This window comes from Cucumis sativus, chromosome 2 (assembly GCF_000004075.3).
Source record: "Cucumis sativus cultivar 9930 chromosome 2, Cucumber_9930_V3, whole genome shotgun sequence".
Lineage (NCBI taxonomy): Eukaryota > Viridiplantae > Streptophyta > Magnoliopsida > Cucurbitales > Cucurbitaceae > Cucumis > Cucumis sativus.
Window position 1 is genome coordinate 21,534,805 of NC_026656.2, and position 22,163 is coordinate 21,556,967.

Consider the following 22,163-nt stretch of genomic DNA (forward strand, 5'->3'; position numbering starts at 1 on the left):
ATCTCCGGTAGTGAGGGCTGGTAGTGAAAAGTCCAAATAGGGCTACGGGAATAAATAAATGACCCCCGCTTTCAGTTTAATTACGTCATTGCCATTCTTATTTTCAACGTAATTAATTGCATAGTTTTTTTTTTAATCATCATTATTTATGCGTGGCCTTTGCCGACTTTATCATAATTCAATGAAATTAAATAAGAAAAGAGAGACACGCTTTCTCTCTTTCTTTTTTCCGATGCACGTGTGTATTTAAGTCTCTTGATCTCAAAATCAATCCATTCCTTTATTTTAAATCATTTGATTTATCATCATTATTTTTTGGTACACACAAATTATTGTTTACTCCTCATCTTATATTTATGGTACAATTTTACATGTCAATTTGAAATATAATTTTGTACCCAAAACATTTATTAGATTAAGAATATGACAAGTAGGGAAGAATCTTATCGAGCACGTGGAGATGATTTGTGTTCGGGTTTGTATTTTTTTTAGTGGATTTTAATTATGGGAAGGGAACTCACACGATCTATCCTATCTACCAACTTTGAAGATATTGAAATTTTGATTGATCTTTCAGATCTTAAAGATAGAAAATCATCAAATTTTTTTAAGGTGTGGTGTTGAAAGTAATTAATAGTGTTGTTGTCTTGCATGAATCACTTTTCAATTGAATTTGTGAGCATTGTGATCTTGATGGTTAGGCAAACTTAGTGGTTTCGTGGTGTGATATGTGTGGGAGTATATGAATTTTCTTAGTTGTGGCAATTCATCGTTGGATTTCTTCACTAACGTCATGAGTAACATTGTTTTTTTATAATGCAACTAATCTAAGGTCTAGTTGGACTTGGCGAGATCATTAAAGAAATAATAGTTTGATTTAATTAGATGCAAAGCGGTTGAACAAGAGGCAATCAAGATCGATTTCTTGATGTTAGCCCTTTTTACCCCTTATTAGTGGAATCTAATTTTCTTGAGGTTATTCAACTTTTAAATAAAGAGATTAAAAATCTAGAGGTGTTAAATTAGTAGTTCATGAGATTATCGTTGATTGAGACAATAGTTATGAATAATAAATAAGACAATAATTATGGATGATTTTCATTATATTGATCAACTCCTTCATATTTTATAGGTCATATGAGTTTGTCAATAGAACAATAACGTTTGAGGAGATTTATAGACAATAACACAAGATTTTTTTAATTTAAATCTTTCTCCTTATTGAGGAGGAGACCCGTTCTTTAACTGGGTAGGTTTCTTTCTCCATTTTCTTCTAAGGCCATGTAAATGATTAATGACAATATATATATATATATACAACTTATGAATGTTGATAATTAAACCTTTTGAATCCTTTACAAAAAAAAATACAACATTTGACTCTTCATTGAGATCATCTATATTGGAGTCACTCCATGACTTAATTAAAAGACAGATTCCAAATTTTTGCAAATAATGAGAGTGGCATGATTACCAAATTTTGTGGTGTGTATATATATATATAGTAAAAATAGATATGTGAAAACCAAGTGCTTCAACTAGTTTTTTTAATATTTGCAAAACTATCACAAAAGAAAAAGAAAAAAAAAAACATATTTTTTCATACTGGGAAAGTTAAATAAGAAAGGTAAATTATGAAATATGGTTTAAAATGTTGTAAATGAAAAAGAAAAGAAAAGAAGATAGAAAGAAAAATGGAGAATGAAAACAAATAGAGTTAAAGAAAGAAAGAATGATGATACGACAATAATGGTCCACTTTTATGAGTTGGAAAACGAAGAGGATGCGTTGGAAAATCACCCACCCACCGGCTCTGCCCTTTCTTTTTCCCTAAAATACCCCATTTGGGATGGATGGCTTTGGATGCAAATTCCACCAAATGCTGGGGGTACATTCGGAAAGTAAAGGATTGATCACACGGCCTCGAAATTAACGATGACGATAGCGACACGTGGAAGGGAAAAGAAAAAGGGGGAGGGTGGGGATAAGAAGTGGCATTAATGACGCACATTTGAAATCAGCTTGTTTGAGTAAAATGGTCGAAATCGGAAATTCCACTTTACCCATTTGGCCATCAATTCTACTTCCTCACTCAACTCAATCTAAAATCATCTTCTAAAAATTAATCAAATAAATATATACTATCCTATTTTAGCCCTTTTATTTTTTTCTCATTACCTGAAAATAAGGATTTTCTATATATATAAGTTTTAATAATTAGCCTTAAAAGTAGTTGAAATCTATACAATAATACACAATTTAATTAATGATGTGTTAAATAGCAAATGAGTGGTGTATAGAAATAGAAATTTTGTGTAGGGTGAAAGAAATAAATGGGTTGATTGTTTTTAAATTTTAATAATTAAAATTATGATGGTCAAAACCTTGAGATTAGGAAAACACATGTATTTTTATTTCCATAAGAAAACAAATCATTAATTATAATTTATTAGAATTTAGAAAAAGAAAAACATGTTATTGGGAATAGGTTGAGTTGCACATTGAATTTTGTAGCTTAAAAGACGAAAACACAACTTATTATATATTTAGTAATTGTAATTGTGTTTGTGTTTACAACTACCCTATTGGTTAGTGACATCTGTTGCCTCCCACTAACAAAACACACTTTTTATATAATAAAAAAGTTATAGTTCAAAGCTTTAAGATTGGACTATTTTGACTTCTTCATTGGATTTTGTAACTTTCTCCTTTAAAATCCACATTATATATATTATATCTATTTACAAAAACTATAAAATTATTAAAAATAGTAAATTTGATAAAATATTTACAAATTAAAGTAAAATTTCATATTCTATCGGTTATTCTTCTATCTGTCATATATATTTTATACATGGATATAATAAAAAGAAATTATTATATCTTTAAAATATTTTAATTTGTTTGGCTATTTTCAAAAAGGTTTATTTAAAAATTTTACTTTATGCAATGGATAATAAGTTTTCTTGTAAAATTTGTATTTTAGTTATTTATTTTATATATTTATCTAGAAGTTAACGTTTAGTTGAGTTTTTAAACTTATAAAGGTAAGCGTCAAGTACTTACTGTAGACAATAATTGAGTGTATAACGTCGTTTAATTTGAAAGAATTATTGATTAGCAAAAACTATTAGTCGATAGATTTGTATAAACAATATAGTTTATTATTGACAACTATGATTTTTATTTTGTACTGTGTTATGCCTACAAATATTTTAACATTATTTACTATATTTATAAACTATCCCTAAATGTAATTAGATATTGTTAGATAACACAATATTAATTTACAAAATCTTAGACAAAATATATCAAATTATGATTTATTTTCTTTATTTTCTTGATTAAGTTTTTGTATAATTTGAGGACTATTATAATTTTATCATAACTATTAATTATATATAAATTATTTTAAAATTAATTTCGAGGATCAAATGTACCTCTTACTTGGATTAAAAAAATATTTTTTCTATTTTTAATAACATTGTATATTTTAAGACACATATTATGATGAAGAGAATAGAGATTATAATCCACATATCCACTTATAGATGAAGTTTGGACATAAATTATGTTTAATTCATAGAGCTGCTTTTAGAAAACAATTTATAAATACAAGAAAAAACTTAATGCATTATTAAAATAATGAAAACATATAAATCACGAATAATAAAGAATCAATTGACATTGACTCATAATATTTTAGAGTGTCGTTTTTTATGCTAAGATATTTATTTATTGATATGACATACAATCATGCATACTTATTATTATTATACAAACTTTATAATCTAATAATCATCCACATAAATATTTGTGTGGCTTATTGTTAATATACTTTTTATGTCACATATACTAGAGAAGCAAGTTTGATACAATTAGTAGCTTTCAAACACAAACGTTTACATTTCCCTTTCACGATTATGTCACCAAAATAAGCCTTTAATATATTTGGCATGTCATCAAATTTTGGGGGAAAAAAATTAATGTATTTTGAATGGTCTAGAAAGTTGCAATGTTTTCGTCTTTAACTTCCAAATCAGTATATATAATTTATAGCTTTTAAAAAGAAAACAAAAAAAGGTATATTTGTCAAATCAATCGTAATTAGGTATAATACTAATTATACTAATCAATCTTTTGACCGTTGGTTGGGTTTCCAAATTTTGCTTATCTTTGCAAAAGTGAGAAGTGGGTGTTACTTTTGCAAACTCTTAATATACATATACTCATAAGTTTGGACATGTTATTTCTTTTTTAAATTATTTCACTTGTGTTTAGGGTTAGAGAGTAGGGGTTGCGTGGGCGTGTGTGGGTCTATTGGAAAAGATTAGAGTAAAAGGTTTTACCTTTTTTCTCTGATCTTCCAGAGTAAGCCAGACTATGCTTTAAGACAATGTCGAAAAGAGATGAATGGAAAAAACAAAAAGTATATCCAATATCTTCACGTGTTAATTTTTCATTCATTCCCTTTCAAGTATTTTTTCATTCACAAAATTGAAAGGCTGCAGTGCATTGTTTGGTGTAATATATTACAGAAACCAATTTTTATACCCATTTTAATTTCTCTCTTGCTTTCATAATGCTTTGCAGCAATTAAGAGGAATTGAGTTTCATTTGTGTTTACTGCAATTTAATTCAGAAATTACAAGCTTTTTACCAATAATAATAGTAATAATAAAATTGCCTTCTTTCTTTGACCACTCAAATACTTATTCATAATTCAATTTCTTTTCTTTCACCACTCAAATACTTATTCATAATTCAATTTCTTTTATTAATGGCATGTTTTGATTATAGATTTGAAGACGAATTCCATGGTTCTAAACAAGCGCAATTAAATGCAACCCACATGAAAAGCATTGATTTAAGTACCGTGGCCTAAAACCTTGTTTTGAGAAAGTCACGTCACATAACAGTTTAACTCAATATTTTAGATCAATCTATCACAATGCTCTCAAAGTGGTGAGTAGTTGCTCTATTTTCTTCAACAAAAAAGCTCAACCAACAAATCAACTGACAGTTCAATCAGTTTAGTGAAAAGAAAATAGCACTTCACAGGCTTACTCATACTACCAAGAATAAAAATTATCCTAAAGCACTCAGACCATCAGATGGCTAAAGAAAAAAAAAATCACCAGAGTAATAATACCAAAATATGTTGATGGTCTTGAATAAGGTAACTCTAGCAATGGAGAATCGCCTATCAAACAAACTAACATGAAGAGAAAGGATCAATTGATGTTATAAGTCATGGGATCTGCCTTAGCTGGAAAAGCAAGATTATGACAACATTGCAAAAAGTACAAGTAAGATTGCTTGGACAGACAGCTAGAATCCCTTTGTGAGAAAGAACCACAACCACATTTTTATAAATCAAATTTCTTACCACACATTGCCTCTACTAATGCCAAGGAAAAGTGAGAAAATTAGAACATATTTCTTTCTTTTTTTCAATGTAAATGAGATTCTTCTACCAGTTATGTATGAACTTTAACATGTAAATGGAGAAAGAAATATGCTAGTGTTGTTGAGGTAAATGGTGCTTTGAAAGTGACAGCCTCTCATTGAACAAACTAAAGGGACAAATTTCTTCTTCTTTTTGTTTAACAGAAAATATATAGTTTTATTGACAAGATGACAGATTATACTTTAGAATAGGGTGACAACAAAAATATTTTTCATGATATGGGCATTCTTAAATCTATTTGATAATTAAATTAAAAAGATTTAGATGAAAGATATTAATGTAATAAAAAAATACACCGAGGTCCTAATTTAAAAATTATTTTCTTAAATAGGAAAGATAATATTTTAGAGACAATTATAACTTTTAATTCATTATTAATTATATAATATAAATATTAATTGGATATTATATTCATAAGATTATTTTAAAAATTACCTTATTTAAAATGATTTGAATTTAATATGAATTCGATATTATATTCATAAGATTATTTGAAAACTTACCTTATTTAAAATGATTTGAATTTAATATGAATTCGATCACTTCCATACATTTATTTGATTAATTAGTATGATAATAAATTTCAAGTATCTTTTAAATTAATTATAAATTAAAATATATTATAATATTTATAATTTTTTTTCTAATTTGTAATAAACTGTTTATATATTCTTTCCAAAATTATATCTTTATTTAATTCAATCATAAAATTTGAACTTCTTATTACATTGTTTTCTCAATTTGCATTCAAATTTCTCATAACCGTAAGCTGTAAAATCTTAATAAGTATGTACAATTCTCCATCACTTGAATCTACGATAAAGTCCACAGTAAATCATTTGTTCTTTTACCCATTTAAAATTAAATAGTTAAACAATAAAACTACCTGATTAGTCTATTCTTTTACCCATTTAAAATTAAATAGTTAAACAATAAAACTACCTGATTAGTCTATTCAGAGTATATTATATCGTATATATTAACAATATACCCCTCATTCTAATGTTATTATGATGATTTTATAAATATATACCACATATTATTTATGATTATACTAGTTTTATAATATTATCACATTATATAATAGTTTGTATATGTGATTTATTATATACACACCACATCTTATTTATATTTATATTAATTTTATATATTACCCGTGAGATATAATATTTTTAGTTGATGTTTTATATGATGTATATCATATATTATTTACAATTATACTTTATAATAATCTATAACGAGAGTATGTCTAAAAAAAGATTACTTTTTTGCATTTGCTCAACAACTAGAACATTCAACATATACCCAAAGAAATTTCCAGATATACCCAATATCCATATGAAAAACCCTCTCCTAAAAAAACTTCTCTTTAATCTGATACCTCAATAAACCCTAGAATATAATACATGCAAAATCACATTTTTGATTCGTTGCCTATTCAGACTAAAATCTTTAATCTATATAAGATACCAAATGCAAACTGTGTATAGAATATATACAACCTAATCATGTATCTTTCGACCGTCGGAAAACAGATGAACTGGTCGGCCGTTTTATAAAACCTTCACCATCGAAATCGCTTAAACGCTTCAACTTCACGGCTGAAAACCAAAAACTCGAATCACTTACTTGACTGTCAAGAGGACAATGATTTAGTTGAATATGAAAAATGAGAAAACTGTCAAAGAACTTTCCTATTTTAATGTTGCACGATTTCCTTCCATTTTCTATATTAATATAATATGTATATTGTGTGAAAAAACTACCTAATGTGCATATATGTAAATTGAACATATTTTTGTGTAATATTGTAGCTCATTTAGTACATTTGTGTAAAATTTGATCAATTTGTGTTTTTATGGTAAATTAAACTATATGAGCTAAAGACCCGTTAAATTACAAAGCAGATCTACGGTCAAAATTACCGAAAAACATTCTAGGCATTAGACAACTTGATTTGAAGACCCATTAATTTTCAAGAAAAGATGAGCTGGAGAGAGATATTTTCACTAAGTGGATGCTCTAGAGGAAAGGCAAAATCAAAACCTAAAACCTTTATAGTGTCTAGCCCGTTGGGCACAACATGACTTTTCTCAAAGGATAACCGTCTTTCCTTTTTTTACCTTTGGAAGTCAAGAAGACTTGAAGAATATTAAATCTTAAAATAGGTAAATGCCATGGCTTGAAATCATTTATTTATTATTTTCATGTCAAACTCCCAAATTTATCTCTAATCCTAAGCTGTATAAGCAAAAAGAATACCACAAAATGGTGATCATGAGTGATGACAACTACGAGCACCCATATGAAGGAACACACCATGGCTGGCGTTAGGTGTAAATGCCTTGCTCCACCTTCTCCATCATTCAACATTGCAGCCAAACAATGTATGGACTATATCTCAGGAAAGGTATGGATGACCATACAAGTAAGTATCCTGTTGAGGATAATGTCGAATCAACTATGATGTTCACCTAACAGATAAAGAATACTTCACACGGGAATACTTCAGTAGTTCCTTTCCTAACAGATACACCAAGGATAATAGTTCACACACTTTACCCGGGAAAATACTTAAGTAAATCTAAGACACATATCTAAGGGAGAAATAAATCAAATTCATATTATGATTCTATCAAGCCTCAATTGGTATTTTTTTGAAACGGAAACATGCCTCTTTATTAATGGTAATGAGACTAAAGCTCAAAGTACAAGAGAGTTATACCAAGAGCAAAAAATACCAAAGGGAAAATACAAGCTAAAACTAAAACAAAGACTATACTCGGGTAACATAAAAATGAAATCTAAAAAAACCCGAGCAGAAAATAACAAGCTAAAAAAAAGCCACTCAAAGACAATACAAACCTCAATTGGTATTGATCCGGACAATGATCTGATAGGAACTACTGAAGTATTCTTTATTGAATTCACAGAAAATGCTCGTAAGCAAGTTACAAAAACACTTCCACTCTATCAAGAAACCCATTACACACACTAAAACTTCCCTATCCTCTTTCTGACCTTTCCCGATATTTAAACCACTTCCTACTAACTCTCACCTCTAACTATCCTTGGATCATCATTCATACAACTGGATGACTCCCCGACTTGCTAATAACCATCCATGTGCCCCTTTTACCCTTGCGAACGTAAGGGTATATAATAGAGGGCCCAACGTGATCCTTCACTAATTATGGAGGCTTTAGGTAAATGAGATTGTGTTATAAAACGTACAATTTAGTTTAGTATAAAACTATAAGAACTCATCACATAAGAAGGAACACATTCCTCCTTCATACTTCACATTTCTTCATTGCTAGACTAGCCTGTTCGTTGAAAATATATTTTCATTCATTAAGTAACACCACTACTTAAACTAATATTTAAAAAGCAACAATCCACCCTAGGTGATCTCAAGAAGAACGTAAAAGTCTAGCACAACATCATATCGTCCTTTTAATCTGAAATTTACGTAGAGAATTCTTCACTATGTATAATACAAATAGAGTCTGCAGACCGTCCAAGAAAGAGAATCTGCAGTAGACAATTTCAATCAAAATTTGACAAGTAACAGAAGTTTGACATTATTTGCTAACTATGCTAGGAGAAAACTAATGGAGCTCTTAGTCCACAGGGAGCAGCAGTAATCCATTTCTCCATGGAACAAGAAGCAGAATCAGTTACTCTTCATGTGAGAATGAAAGCAGGGTATACGCTCCTAACTGTTTTCACATTTTTCTCTAAGAGTTTTGATGGCAAAAGTTTATATGTTCTGGCAAAACAGACTCTTCAATAATGGATTTCAGTAGAGAATTCCTTCGATCCTTCCTTGATCTGATGATTCTTTACCTATCCTAATGGAAGCATGCTTCAAACGACAGCTTAAGACCTATAACTTTACCTAGAGAATTTTGAAAAAGTCCTAAAAGGCCAAGTTTTTTTCTCCATAAAATTAGTGAAAATCAGCAAATAACCAAGCAACACAAGATAACGAAAACCAAACAAGATAACACATATGTGAATGGATCACCTTCAAATTTATGAATTGAAAACCATACAAATCAAATTTGATTTGCAAGAAACATTCCAACATTCTTGCAATACCAAACAGAGATTCTGAGAATACACACTGACGGATACTTACAGAGAAACATCGTTATATGGCTTCTTTTTTATGACTGCCTCAGTGACATAAATTATAACAAATAATGAATTAGGGTTCCACTAAAATTTCTTCCAAGACCGAATCGTAGTGTAACTCAGTGTGCCTTCCTCCTTGGAGGTTGTTTTTGAGTTGCTAACCTATAAATCCAATATACCTACATAAATTAAGTGGAAGTGAGCAAACATGAAAGTACAGAATTTGGATACAAATGCCCCAAAATGAAACAAAAATTAGAGTTAGAGAGTACCAAAGCGAAGATGTGTGATGCTATGAGAATAAGAATAATGAAAGGTATTGTTTCGAGGGTCCAGGTTCCTGTCGATTGTTGCTCGTTCGCCATTGTCGCCAGAGAAAAAGCAGAAGCAGACGAAGAGATTGAAGAATGGAAGGAGGTATAAACCCTAAATCAAAGTTTTACAAAATTGCAGTTCCGGAACGGTGCAGGGAAATTTGGGGGCTATCGTGACACGGGAATGAATTAAATATATCTTTGTGTAAATTTGTCACATATTTGCTCTATAAACTCTACTTCCCAAATTCAGCATTTTTGTTTTAAGTATAACCGAATCAACTAAAATCTAACAAAAACAAATGCAAGTAGGTCTGTGGTTTGTTTGATAACGTTCTCATTTTATGAATGTGTTTGTTATTTTTTAAGAAAAAAATATAGAAACAAAAAATGTATTTGATAGTTGTTTTTTATTTTCTAGTTTTTTAAATTTATTTCTTATTTTATTCACATTTAATTCAATTAAACATCAAACAAAAATATATGTTCTCCATTAAACATAAGAAAAATATATATATCAAACCTAGATAGGAATGTTTTGTTATAATCTTATGGAGAATGAGATGAAGAGGAGGATCGAAAACCCACGACAAAGAGAGAGACAAAAACTCACGACTAAAACACAAATCTGACAAAAATCCACAAATTTGGCGAAAACACAATTCATGCAAAGAGGAAGAGAAAAACTCATATCCAGCTAAAAGGAATACGTCATGTATAGGAAGACGATAAGAGGCGAAGAGAAAGACAACGAAGACGATGAGAGGAAGATGATGTTTATTTGGAAAAGACAATGGAGATAAGAAGAAGAAGAAAAACAACGTGGAGAGTGGTTATTTATGGAAGAAAATGAAAATAAGAGGAAGAAAAAGAAAATGACTACACGAAAATGGAAAAGGAAAATGAAATAGAAAAAAGAAAGAAAATGAAACCAACAGACAAAAAAAAGTAAAAAAAAAATCAATAAAAAGAAATGAGAAAAAAGAAAAGAAAGTTGATAGAAACAATTAAGAAAAATAATTGAGAAATGGGAACTTGATAAACTACTTTTTTTTTCCAATAATTTATTTTAAATTAGAAACATTTCTATTTTTTCTAGAACGAGAAACTTGAAACGTCACCAAACACCTCCGTTTCTTAAAAAATGAAAACAGAAAAACGAAAACATTACCAAATAGGCCCTAAACTTATCTTTTAACATTAAATTCAACTTCTTTTTTTAAAAAAAGTATGTAGTTTTTTTTAAAGGTTATATTCTCAACATTATCATGTCGATTAATTTCTATCGACAAAGCACTAGTGAAAAGCTTAATATGAATGTTACACAACTATCATATAGGTTTTAAGTTTGGGTTTAATGCTTTTCCACCATTTGGGTCATGTTTGATTATTAGGCTTTAAGTTAATTTGTCGATGCATTGAGATTAAAGTTCTTGAAGTGATGACTATAAATGAGGATTGGAAAAGTATTTTGTCCATAAACATCCATGATATTAACGTAGAGTCATTAATCTACTTAATGATGGTAGTGTGAATCATATCAAAGTATATTTTTTTCATTAACGAGACAAACTCATTTGTTTTAGACCTTGATATCGTTTGATTCATACGTGAGACGTTATTACAATTTTTTGGTACACTTGTTTACACATTGATTAGTGTAAAAGCTCTCAACTTCACTACCTTTTTCTTCTTACCCTGTGTGACTTATTTTACATATATTTAACTACTAGTGATGTTTTGTAATATATTTGTGGATTGATGGTTTTCAAAATAAAAAAGTTTTGAAATTACGAATGAATATTTTCAATAAAGTAAATTAAAGTTTAAATTCTCATTCTAACCTCTTAAAAATCATAGCAAGTAAATTCAAAGGTTTTTTTTTTCCAGCAGAGAGCAAATTTCTTACTTTAACCTAAATTAAATTAAAGAGAAGCTGCCCTATTTCATTATCACATAACAATTTGTTAGAGCTAATTATCTCATTGCATAACAATTTATTAAAAGAAGCTCAAGTAAAAATGTCCCGAAGGTATTTGGTGCTTGGAGGAGGCGCCAAGTAGACGCAAAACGTGGCATTTTCTTGTTTCTTTACCCAAACCACCTTCCCCGTTTTCCTCTTCCTTCTCACACTCTTCTTCTCCAGCTGCAGGTTTCTTTCAATTTTCTTCATTCTCTCGAACAATTGTTGGAACAGGATGCATCTCTAATGGATTCTCCAATCTCTTCTTGCATTTCTTCTTCTTTCTAGTCATTAGCCGATGAGGAATGTCGTTGCGCGCCTCAACCGCCACCGCCTGCTCACTCCGCCATACCCAAGTACTTTCTTCACTCTTACTTGCATTTTCTAATTCCTTTTGTTTCTGCGATGTCTGCCTGGTGATTCTTAAGAGATGTAGTATGGAAGTGATAAATCAAATCACTCGAAAATTCAAGTAGAGTAGAGGCGACGTTAGGATTTTAGGATCTTCGTTACTCTTACTCTTTTATCGGTTATTGATACTTTTCTTGATTTGATTTGCGGGAGCTGCATTTTGGACTTCGGTTGACGTAACTTTTTTGGACTTCTGTTGTTCTGGTACTCCGGATTGAGTTTGGTGTACTAGCTAATTTGAGGAGATTGCGACGAGCTTATATAATCTTGAACTATATTTTACCCCCAACACACCACTAAACAAACGGAACAGCCGCGAATTGTGAAGCGTGAAATGTGAATTAAGAATTAGGATTTCGTTTTAAAAAAAAAAAATCAGGCGCGTTACTTAAATAGTTCAATCAATCATATCTGCTTGCATTCTCATAGACTCTGGTTTTACGAACGGGATGTTTGGATTTAAGAATGACCTATGATATCTATTAACAGGATTGTTGGGATTTTGTTTGAGCTCATTCGGCTGTTTTTGGTTCGAATGTTTTTCTGATTTTGTTTGTTCTAGAGTGGTTTTTATGATTTTGCCTACAAAATTGTAGTTTAAACATAAGGATATTTTCCCCCCTTTCAAATATGTATGTGAATCCATGATAAGCTGCTTTGTTCGAATCATGCTATGGAGTCATAGAACTAAGTTTAAAAATATATGTATGTTTGTTTGTTTGTTTGCTTGTATGTTTTTTTTACTGAACTTATAGCTAACCTAACTACTTTGTTCGAAAATCCTATCTTTCTCACAGCTTCTCAACTGTTTAACCATCCATGGACTGAGATCGGTATTTTTCTTTTTGGGATTGAATCGATTTTTCTAGCCTTCGAGTGAAAAGAATAGGATTCCAGATTGTTGTCCACATGGGATAACTTATCCTCAAAACTTATATTTGTGAAATGGTTTATATGCTCTAATGTAATAACTTCCAAGTGCAAATATATTTTGGCAGGTTTAGGGAAGTGAATTTGTCGATCACGTTTAACTGTTAAATGAATCAATTTTCATCTGCCTTGAGGATTGCCCCGTCATTTCCATTTCATATTCCATGTATTTTAGGACATTACACTTCAATTACAATTTATAAATTCTGCATTTTTGCTACGTTTGCAGATTTGTGCCATGTCAATGATTTTGGAAAATGCATATCATTGGGATATTTGCAAGATATTCAAGCTCTGAGGAGACGAGATGTTTATCTGTTGACAAACTTGTTTCACCAAAACTCGTGAGTGGATGCTCATATTTGAGAAGGGACTCTTGTCTGATATATATATATAAATTTTGCCAGGATTTATTATTATTTTTTTAACAGAAATGATTTCATTGATAAACGAAATGAAGGAGGAAAAACTGCAAACACATTATTGCCAGGAATTGTTCTCTCCTAAGTCCTAATATTTATGTGCTTACTATAGTCATTTACTTAAGTATTGTATGCAGATTTTCTACTGGCTATTCAAGCGTACATGGTGGAAGGCCATCTGCAGAGTATGCGAAGTTGAGGAAGCAATTGCTGGAAAATGAATTTGGGCATGCACTTGGAACTTACAGATCCAAGAGACTTTCCTCTGTCTATCACTTTGGCCCATTTTTAGCGTTCTATAGGGCAGCAATTATTTCATTCCATGTATTGAAGCTAACCATATGGCAGTTCTTTGTTCATGACTTAAAGAAGCGCGCCATTAAGGTATTTATCTTACACATCTACACAAAGATTTGCATCTGTGAATAACCTTTTAGTATAATACTTAACAACTCAATGAAGCTTTATGGGTCTGGAGGTTGTTATGTCTGTCCCATTCCCTGTATATCGTTTGTGTAAAAGATATTGACTTTTTTGTTCCATGTGCTTTTGAGTAAGATGTTTGTGATTGACTTAGTAAAGTGTTGTTTTTTCCCTGCAGTTTCGAGAAACACTAATCAGATTGGGACCTTTTTATATCAAGGCAAGTTTTTTCCCTTAATTGGAAATGTGGCCTCCAACTCTTGGAATTGTGCCTTTTCTTTAGTCTTTTTTTAATCAATCATAACCTATGCGAAAGAGGTTGCAAAAGGTTTTATCACTATTTATCTGTTGCTTGTTTTTTTTTATGAAAAGGAGACAAGCTTCTTTATTATTAATAAAGAAACTCAATGTACAAGAGATCTATACAATGAGAATAATAGGGAAGCCAAGAAAAGAGGGAGAGAAAGAGAGAAAGGATCAGTAGGTGCACCCGGGCATCTCAACTAGGTTGACACCCCATAGCACCCTCATCATATCCAAAATACAAAGAAAAGACCAAAATACAAGAACAATACTAAGGTCATGAAAAGACCAAAGTAACCACCTAAATAACTACGAAAGCTACCTATGGTAGACTAAAAGCAAGGCTGAAAGGAAAAACAAAACAGCAGAAATACATATAAAACCCGTCCAAACTACAAAAGCACTATTTCTGAACGGGCAATCGAGGGAAACTACTTTGTAACTCATCCGATCAATGCGGTCCAATTGAGGCAGATGTCTTGAATGGAGTAATCTTTGAATTCTGCATTCGAAGAACACCAAGTTGCTGCATTTCTTTTAGAAATCTCTACGATGTCAGCCCAATTCCTTTTTTTATCATGGAAGATGCGTTGGTTACGTTCAAACCAAATCTCAGCTAGAACCTCTTTTATCAAATTAACCCAAATTAGAAAAGGTTTTTTTGATAAATAAGGCCCCCTCAGTAATTGGCGCACATTGGCGCTAAACGAACCATCAAAGACCCAAACTGATTTGAGCATAGAAAATATGCTAAACCAACAATTTGATGAGAAGGGACAGAAAATGAATAGGTGAATTAATAGCTCACTGTTTTCCAAGCAAAGGGGGACACACTGAAGGCAGCAAAGACGTATTGGGAAGCTTCCTTTGCATAGTCTCGGAACAGTTTAAAGAACCCACTGCCATAATCCAAACCAGGACATTTATTCTCCTTGTGTTAATAATATATCAACTTTAAGGTTAATTGATGGTGAAAAGAGGCCAGATGAATTAAATGTGATTGTGCTTGAACTACAGCTTGGGCAGGCTTTGAGCACAAGGCCAGATATATTGCCAACAGTGTATTGCCAAGAACTTGCAAGGTTACAGGTCAGTTGGACACCATATGCATTACAAATAGTCTTTAGAGATAATTTTCTTCCCAACTACCTTCTTTCAGTCTATGCTGATAGTTTGAACTTTCTTTTTTAAAGGACAAGATACCTCCATTTCCAACTCTTCAAGCTATCAAATCTATTGAGAACCAGTTGGGTCGTCCTGTTTCACAAATTTTTGCTGATATTAGCCCAGAGCCCATTGCAGCAGCATCCTTGGGGCAGGTTTATAAGGGTAAGTGACTTCCACTCTCCTGAATGGAAAATTTTCTCTTTTGTTTGAAATTCTTCAGACAATCTCTTCATGTTCATCCACGAGATGAGTGTTCAGATATGAATGTGAAAGTCTTGAATCTTGATGTAAGCTGAAGTTATATACCCATTTTTTCTGCCTCAAGTCTTGCAGCTCACCTGCATTCTGGGGAGCTTGTAGCTGTCAAAGTACAAAGGCCTGGGATGTCTCTTTCACTGACTCTGGATGCCTTGTTGTTCCAGATGATTGGTGGCCAGCTAAAACGATTTGCCAAGGCCCGGAAAGATTTATTAGTAGCTGTTAATGAAATGGTGAGCCTGTGCATACTTTTTATTTGTTAGAACTGATCGTTTTTTCCATTTGTGGCTTTCTTGCTTGTAAGTTATTTATTACCTTTAAGAGGGATTCTTTTTCCCCATTTTGTGGTTATTTCAGTTGTGAATATCTCCGAAAAGTATCCGAAAATGTCAATATATATCATATATTTTAAATTTAAGATGTTGGATGTTTGAAATCAGTTTTCTTGGATCATGTTCGAAATTATCTTCAGCATATTTCAAGATTTGTGAGCTTCAGTAACTTTGTTATTATTGTAAAAAAATATTTTGGTGCCATGAAACCCCAAACAATTTTCCAAGAGTATTCAAGTCTTCTTGCATGATCTATAATGGCCAATATTACTTCTCAATAACACTGAGAGGTGTTGAGTTCTCTCAAAGATTGGGGGCATGCTTCCTTGGCCTCTTGTCACACTCTCTCTCTCTTTTGTTATATATATTTTGTCAATTGCCTGGCTTGTTGTTCACATTCAATTCTTTCTGCAAATGAACAGGTTAGGCACATGTTTGATGAAATCAATTATATTCAAGAAGGGAAAAATGCTGAGCGTTTTTGTTCTCTCTATGGATGTCAACCATGTAAGTGCTAAGGTATTCTGATTATGTCCTAAGAATACTACTACTTCCATATACTGAAGCCAATATCCATTGTGAACCGTACTTTTCTGTTTGAAGATCATCTTTTGCTAAACCATTTGAAGTCTGATAACTGACTGGCATTTGTATGATTTTCTTCATAACAATGAAGTAGGCGACAGTGGGAAGAGTTATGCAGTTGATGGCTCTGTTAACTACAAGAAATCAAACTGTGTTAAAGTCCCCAAAATATATTGGGACTTCACTCGAACAGCTGTGCTTACCATGGAATGGATTGATGGAATAAAGCTTACTGATGAAGTTGGCTTGGAAAAGGCTCATTTGAATAGAAGGGAGCTCATTGACCAGGTATTATACAGAAATTGTTCGTCTATTTCTTGTTTCTCTTTCCAATCTTTTATATTAGCTTTATTGTTAATGTAATAAGTTTTTTACAAATAAAAAATGGAAAAAAGATATGAAAGCTTTTTTTCTCATCAGGCAGCTGTGTCCATTCTCTATCGTGTTCTTGTGTTTCTTGAAGTAGGCTATTTACATAAAATTTAATGTATGCCATTTTATAAGTATTATCCACTATTCTCTTGTAGGGATTGTACTGCTCTTTGAGGCAACTGCTTGAGGTGGGTTTTTTCCATGCTGATCCACATCCAGGGAACCTTGTTGCTACTGAAAATGGCTCTCTTGCATATTTTGACTTTGGGATGATGGGTGATATCCCTCGGCATTATCGCGTTGGACTGATTCAAGTGGTAAGGAAATACTATGCAGCTTTAGTAACTTATTCCTCTGTTCAATAAGTTGACTGTTTAGGCTTACCACTGATTTGAAGAAGCATTTGGTAGAATGGGGTATAATTTTCACATGTTACCATCTGTTTAACTTCTCTTATTTCCAGCCCCTGGCACGAACTAGATATATTGCATGCAAGTTGGGATGTTTATCGTCCATATGATGCTTAGAGATTTGTGAAAACATGAAACGTGGTGGGAGAAACAATATCCTTCCCCCACACTCCCAACAAAAAAAATGGAGAGAGGGAGAGGGGTGGAAAACTTTTGTTGGGAAATTTAAAACGAGATTGAAAAATACCCTTAGTTCTTGTATTTTAGTTGGTAAAGATATCGTCTGTAAACTTTATAATTGGTAACTTTTTAGTCTCTAATGGGAAAAGCATTGTTACGATTTAATGAGATTTATTACTTGTATAGATTGAATAAGTAATGAGAGTTCATTAATAAATTAGAGAGATTGTGTCATTATGTTACAAAAACTGACCCTTAAAAAGTGAAAGTAGGCCTGTATGATAACCATTTTGTTCTTTCTCTTAGTTTCTGAAAATTTTTATTTTTACTTTTTTTTTTTTTTTTAATTTTAATTTTTGCAACTTCTTTATAGCTTTCATCATTCCTAACAAAATATTTGAAATTTTAGCTAAATTCTAAATGTAAAAAAGTTTCAAACTTTGGCTTTGCTTTTTAAAACACTCCTAAAAAGTGGATAACAAAACAAAAAATATCAATATAGGGGAGATAGTGTTTATAAGCTTAATTTTTAAAAACAAAAAAATCAAATGGTCATCAAATGGGCTTAAATGGTTACAAACTAAAGTTTATGGATTAAATTGTAGATTCACAAAAAATCAGGACCAAAATGTTTTTTCAACCCCAAAATAAACTCCAAGAGACACTAGCATGGATATTGTCCACAACGTAATATTGGTAATTCCCCTATTGTTTGAATTTCCATCATTGTTGAATGGTCTAAAGTTGCTTAATACTGGTCTAGGCTGCACATAACTTTCTTGTCAAAACTCATTTTTACATATTCAGTGGGTCTTCCCTTCTCCATATGCATGTTTGTCAATAAAAATATATTTGTTACAACATTTAATGTTGAATAATGTTGTTCTCCATTATCTGGTTGGATTTATTGTTTTTCTTTCACGTCATTTTTACTTTTTGTTTCCAGTCCTCATTTTCTAAGTTTGATGCAAAATATGGTAGGAATGTCAGAAAACCAGTTAAAAGTTTATTTTCTTTCAGCTGGTGCACTTTGTAAATCGTGACTCACTTGGTTTGGCCAATGATTTTCTTTCTTTGGGATTCATTCCTGAAGGGGTTGATATACGATTAGTTTCTGATGCACTAAATGCATCATTTGGCGATGGGAGAAAACAATCACTGGATTTTCAGGTTCGTTCTTATTTCTGAACTTTAATTTCCATTTACTATCTCAAAAGAAAAAAGAAAACAAAAATCCTTTTGATCTGCGGACCATGTTTAAAGCTGAAGACTCTTCTGCGTGCAAACTGGCATGGATTTTAGGGAGTGATGAACCAGCTATACAATGTGATGTATGAATTTGATTTCTCCCTTCCTCCGGACTATGCCTTGGTCATAAGAGCGTTAGGGTCACTTGAAGGCACTGCAAAAGTCCTTGATCCTGAATTCAAGGTCTTAGAAAGTGCATATCCTTTTGTCATTGGGAGGCTTTTGGAAGATCCAAACCCTGATATGAGAAGAATTTTAAGGGAACTCCTCATCCGAAATGATGGATCCATTAGGTGGAATCGGCTTGAACGCTTAGTAAGTTCTTCCTCTTATTTCTCTATCACGTAGCAAGTACTTTGTCTTTGGAAAAGAATGTACCAGTGATGATTATATACGCAAATACTTGGCTTTCTTTTCTTTGTTTTGTTTGTTGCAAGAGGTCTGCCAGCTTTCTTTATTTGTATCTTAGCAAAAAAAATAAAAATTGTTACAGGTTGCAGCCATTTCTGAACAGGCTTCCGAGCCAAGTGAGGAATCCCTCAAGGAAAATTTTTCGAATCCCCTAGGATGGAAATCATTTGACATGCCAGCAGTTGTTGCAGCAACTGAAGATCTTTTTCTTTTCATTCTCTCTAAGAAAGGTTCAAGGGTTCGAGTTTTCCTCCTCCGCGACATCATTGCAACAGTTGACATTGTTCTGCAGGATGAAGTTTTTGGGTGCTCATCCGATGAGAAGCGTCAGACAAGATCTGAGGTTTGTTCAACTCAACTTCTACATATTTGCTTCAAATAATATCCTTACAAACCAAAGCATTCTCGAAGTCGGAACAAATTTGTTAGGGTGATGGACAATTTGGTGTAATTTTGTTTGTAGGATCATGCTATGCTGGAAAGAGTTGTTCACGGGTTTCAGTGCCTCTGTCAAGCAATAAAGTTAGCACCACAAGTGTGGACGGCTATGCTCATTCGCATGGCACTAAAGCCTGAGGTTCATAGTTTCTCTCTGGACGTCATTTCAAGCGTCATGATGCATTTTGGAAAAAAAATTCCCGACCATCTTTGGATTTGTATTTCACGATTCCTTCATGACTTAGAGAAAGACTACAGTTCTAACAAAGTATGAGGAAAGTAAACTGCTTCTCTTTCTCTTTTAAACAACTCTTTCTTTCTCTTTATATAGAACACATTTTAAAGAAATCAATGATAGTCAGCTAGTTTAGCTCTTAAGGAAGATGTCCTATCCTAAGCCCTTGACTGTTTATCTTCTAAAGCTGATAGTTTCGATTGGATTTTGCCCCAATTGAATTTGGAGCAAACTTTTAGTTTTATTAGATTTTAGTACTCAGCAGTTGAATTATTACCATTGTAAATGGGTTAGCAAAATTCTAGCTTTATTTGTCCATGCTCGATAGGTGACTTCTAAGTTTAGGAGGATGAAAATAATCATTTTATTAATCAAATTCTTGTTTTTATAATCTTATAGAGTATCCTATCTACTACTTTATTTACAATTATTTTAGACTGGTACCCCCACCACGTTTGGAGAAACCATATCTTTTAACATGTGCCTATGAGTACATTGTGCTCAGGCATAGGGATGGTGAGATGGGTCTTCCTTGAGGATTTTTTTTTTCTTTTGGTGGGAAAGTATTTTTAGTCTCCTAAGTGTGTAACAAATTGGTTTGGTATAAAGGGGTGTTGGACGCCCGTAATGGGATTGAAATGTATATGATGTAATCCAAGATTTGTGTTCGGATGGAGCGTTTCAAAATACTAAATTTACTATCTTTTGGCAGTTTTCACTTCACTTTCCACGATTTCATTTTTTGTTCTGCACTCCATTCGACACTCATTTCAAAGTTTCTTTAATTCTCAGTAATCTTTTTATATTTGTGTCGAGTTTATTTATCTTATTTTATTATTTATTTTAGAACTTCACTTTTGAGTTTATCGATATTTGAGGGAGTCATTTGGTCCAAATAACTAAAATTCAATAGTAAATCAGTAAAGTGTTTGTATTAACTTTTTCTTTTCATTTTTTCATTTTTACATTTTTACATTTATCTACCAACTTTATCTTTTTCTCTCTCTTTAATTCTCTTACTTATTAAGCAATTTTGCTTTCTTCAATTAGATCTAATTTTTTTTCAATTATTGAGGAACTCTTTTCAAACCTTACATCTCAGCCATAAACTTACGTAACTCCATATAAACATACTAACCTCAACACGGTGGAGACGAACACTTGGTTCATTTTGGACGTGCATGACAATATTTGTTATCCTTTTACTTTCTACTTGCAATAATTTAAATTTAAATTATCCCAATTTTTTATTGGGTGACTTTCTTGATAGTTTCTTTCCTACTTTGATGACATTTGTTTGGAGAATATTTTTATTTGGGTGTCTAAGCTGATTTTAATTGGCTAACAAATTATATTTACAACTAGATTTCATTTGAGCTTCTTTCTTTTTTCGGGGGGTTATCTCAATTGACTTGCCATGCTCTCCCTCATCTTTTTAAGTAACAGCAGTCAGCGAATTGAGGGGAAAGATAATCCTTGTAGCCTTGCAATATTTATAACAAAAGACAAACTAGATAGAAGAACGCAACACTTCCAAATTTGGTAGAAATTTTCTTTCTATAAATAAGTAAGCAAGGAAATTTGGGGCAATCCTAATTGCTTCCTTTACCAATAAAACTGTTCTCATGGCATCTCATCTTCTTCTCTGAACAAAAGGGCCCCACTTTATGGTAAGATTAAAGCAAAAGTTATAGCCAGTCTATACAATATAATTGTGAGGAGGACTTTAAGAAGTGACCAAACAAAATGTGTTTGTCTATCTCATTAAATCAATGTGTCTCCTTTGCAGCTCATCACATTCAAAGTCGCATCAAAATCATAATTGTGGAGTTCATTAAAAAGTAAAACATTTATTAGTAGTTGAATCTTTTGGTATTCATTTATATGGGATGTTTGAATATCTATAACTACGTTTCAAACAATCCTAATTTATTGAGATTTAATTGATTAGATAATTAATCCTTCCTTATGGTGAAGTTCTTGCTAATTTGGACAAATTATCTTTTCTTGAACGATAAGTAACAAATGTCGTAGTTAAGTTGGGATAATCATTATATGACACATTAATGTGTTATTCTTTATTGGTGATGATGTTTAATTCTTGATTTTTTTGTTATCTTTCTTTTAAATAGATCACTTAGAAAACATAGT

At 31.8% G+C, this 22,163-nt stretch overlaps 1 protein-coding gene and 1 long non-coding RNA gene across 4 annotated transcripts; one reads left to right on the forward strand and one right to left on the reverse strand.

Annotated features, from left to right (window-relative positions):
* Positions 1-9,460: 9,460 nt before the first annotated feature.
* Positions 9,461-10,129, reverse strand: LOC105434674. Its single transcript, XR_968781.2, has 2 exons — positions 9,883-10,129; positions 9,461-9,789 (listed from the first exon to the last, which is right to left on the reverse strand). It is a non-coding gene; the product is annotated as an uncharacterized LOC105434674 (long non-coding RNA).
* A 1,802-nt stretch (positions 10,130-11,931) lies between these two features.
* Positions 11,932-20,403, forward strand: LOC101207577 (hypothetical protein). 3 transcript variants are annotated; one of them, XM_031880837.1, is made up of 15 exons: positions 11,932-12,076; positions 12,176-12,243; positions 13,458-13,572; positions 13,788-14,034; positions 14,252-14,293; positions 15,394-15,465; positions 15,570-15,705; positions 15,877-16,034; positions 16,556-16,640; positions 16,810-17,006; positions 17,246-17,407; positions 18,701-18,850; positions 18,983-19,243; positions 19,422-19,682; positions 19,803-20,403. In XM_031880837.1, the coding sequence occupies exons 2-15, from the start codon at positions 12,186-12,188 to the stop codon at positions 20,049-20,051; spliced, it is 2,193 nt and encodes a 730-aa protein (XP_031736697.1). In that variant the 5' UTR covers positions 11,932-12,076; positions 12,176-12,185; the 3' UTR covers positions 20,052-20,403. The 3 variants fall into 3 exon arrangements, with proteins under 3 accessions (XP_031736697.1, XP_011649854.1, XP_011649853.1); XM_011651552.2 differs by having other exon boundaries at positions 11,974-12,243; positions 16,813-17,006; XM_011651551.2 differs by having other exon boundaries at positions 11,975-12,243.
* The last annotated feature ends 1,760 nt before the right edge of the window (positions 20,404-22,163 follow it).

Bases quoted from the DNA above. Each gene is read 5' to 3' on its own strand.
- LOC101207577 (XM_031880837.1), top strand. From the start codon at position 12,186: ATGAGGAATGTCGTTGCGCGCCTCAACCGCCACCGCCTGCTCACTCCG. The intron at 17,408-18,700 runs GTAAGGAAATAC...ATTTTCTTTCAG, and splicing joins GCGTTGGACTGATTCAAGTG to CTGGTGCACTTTGTAAATCG. The intron at 19,683-19,802 runs GTTTGTTCAACT...TTTTGTTTGTAG, and splicing joins AGCGTCAGACAAGATCTGAG to GATCATGCTATGCTGGAAAG.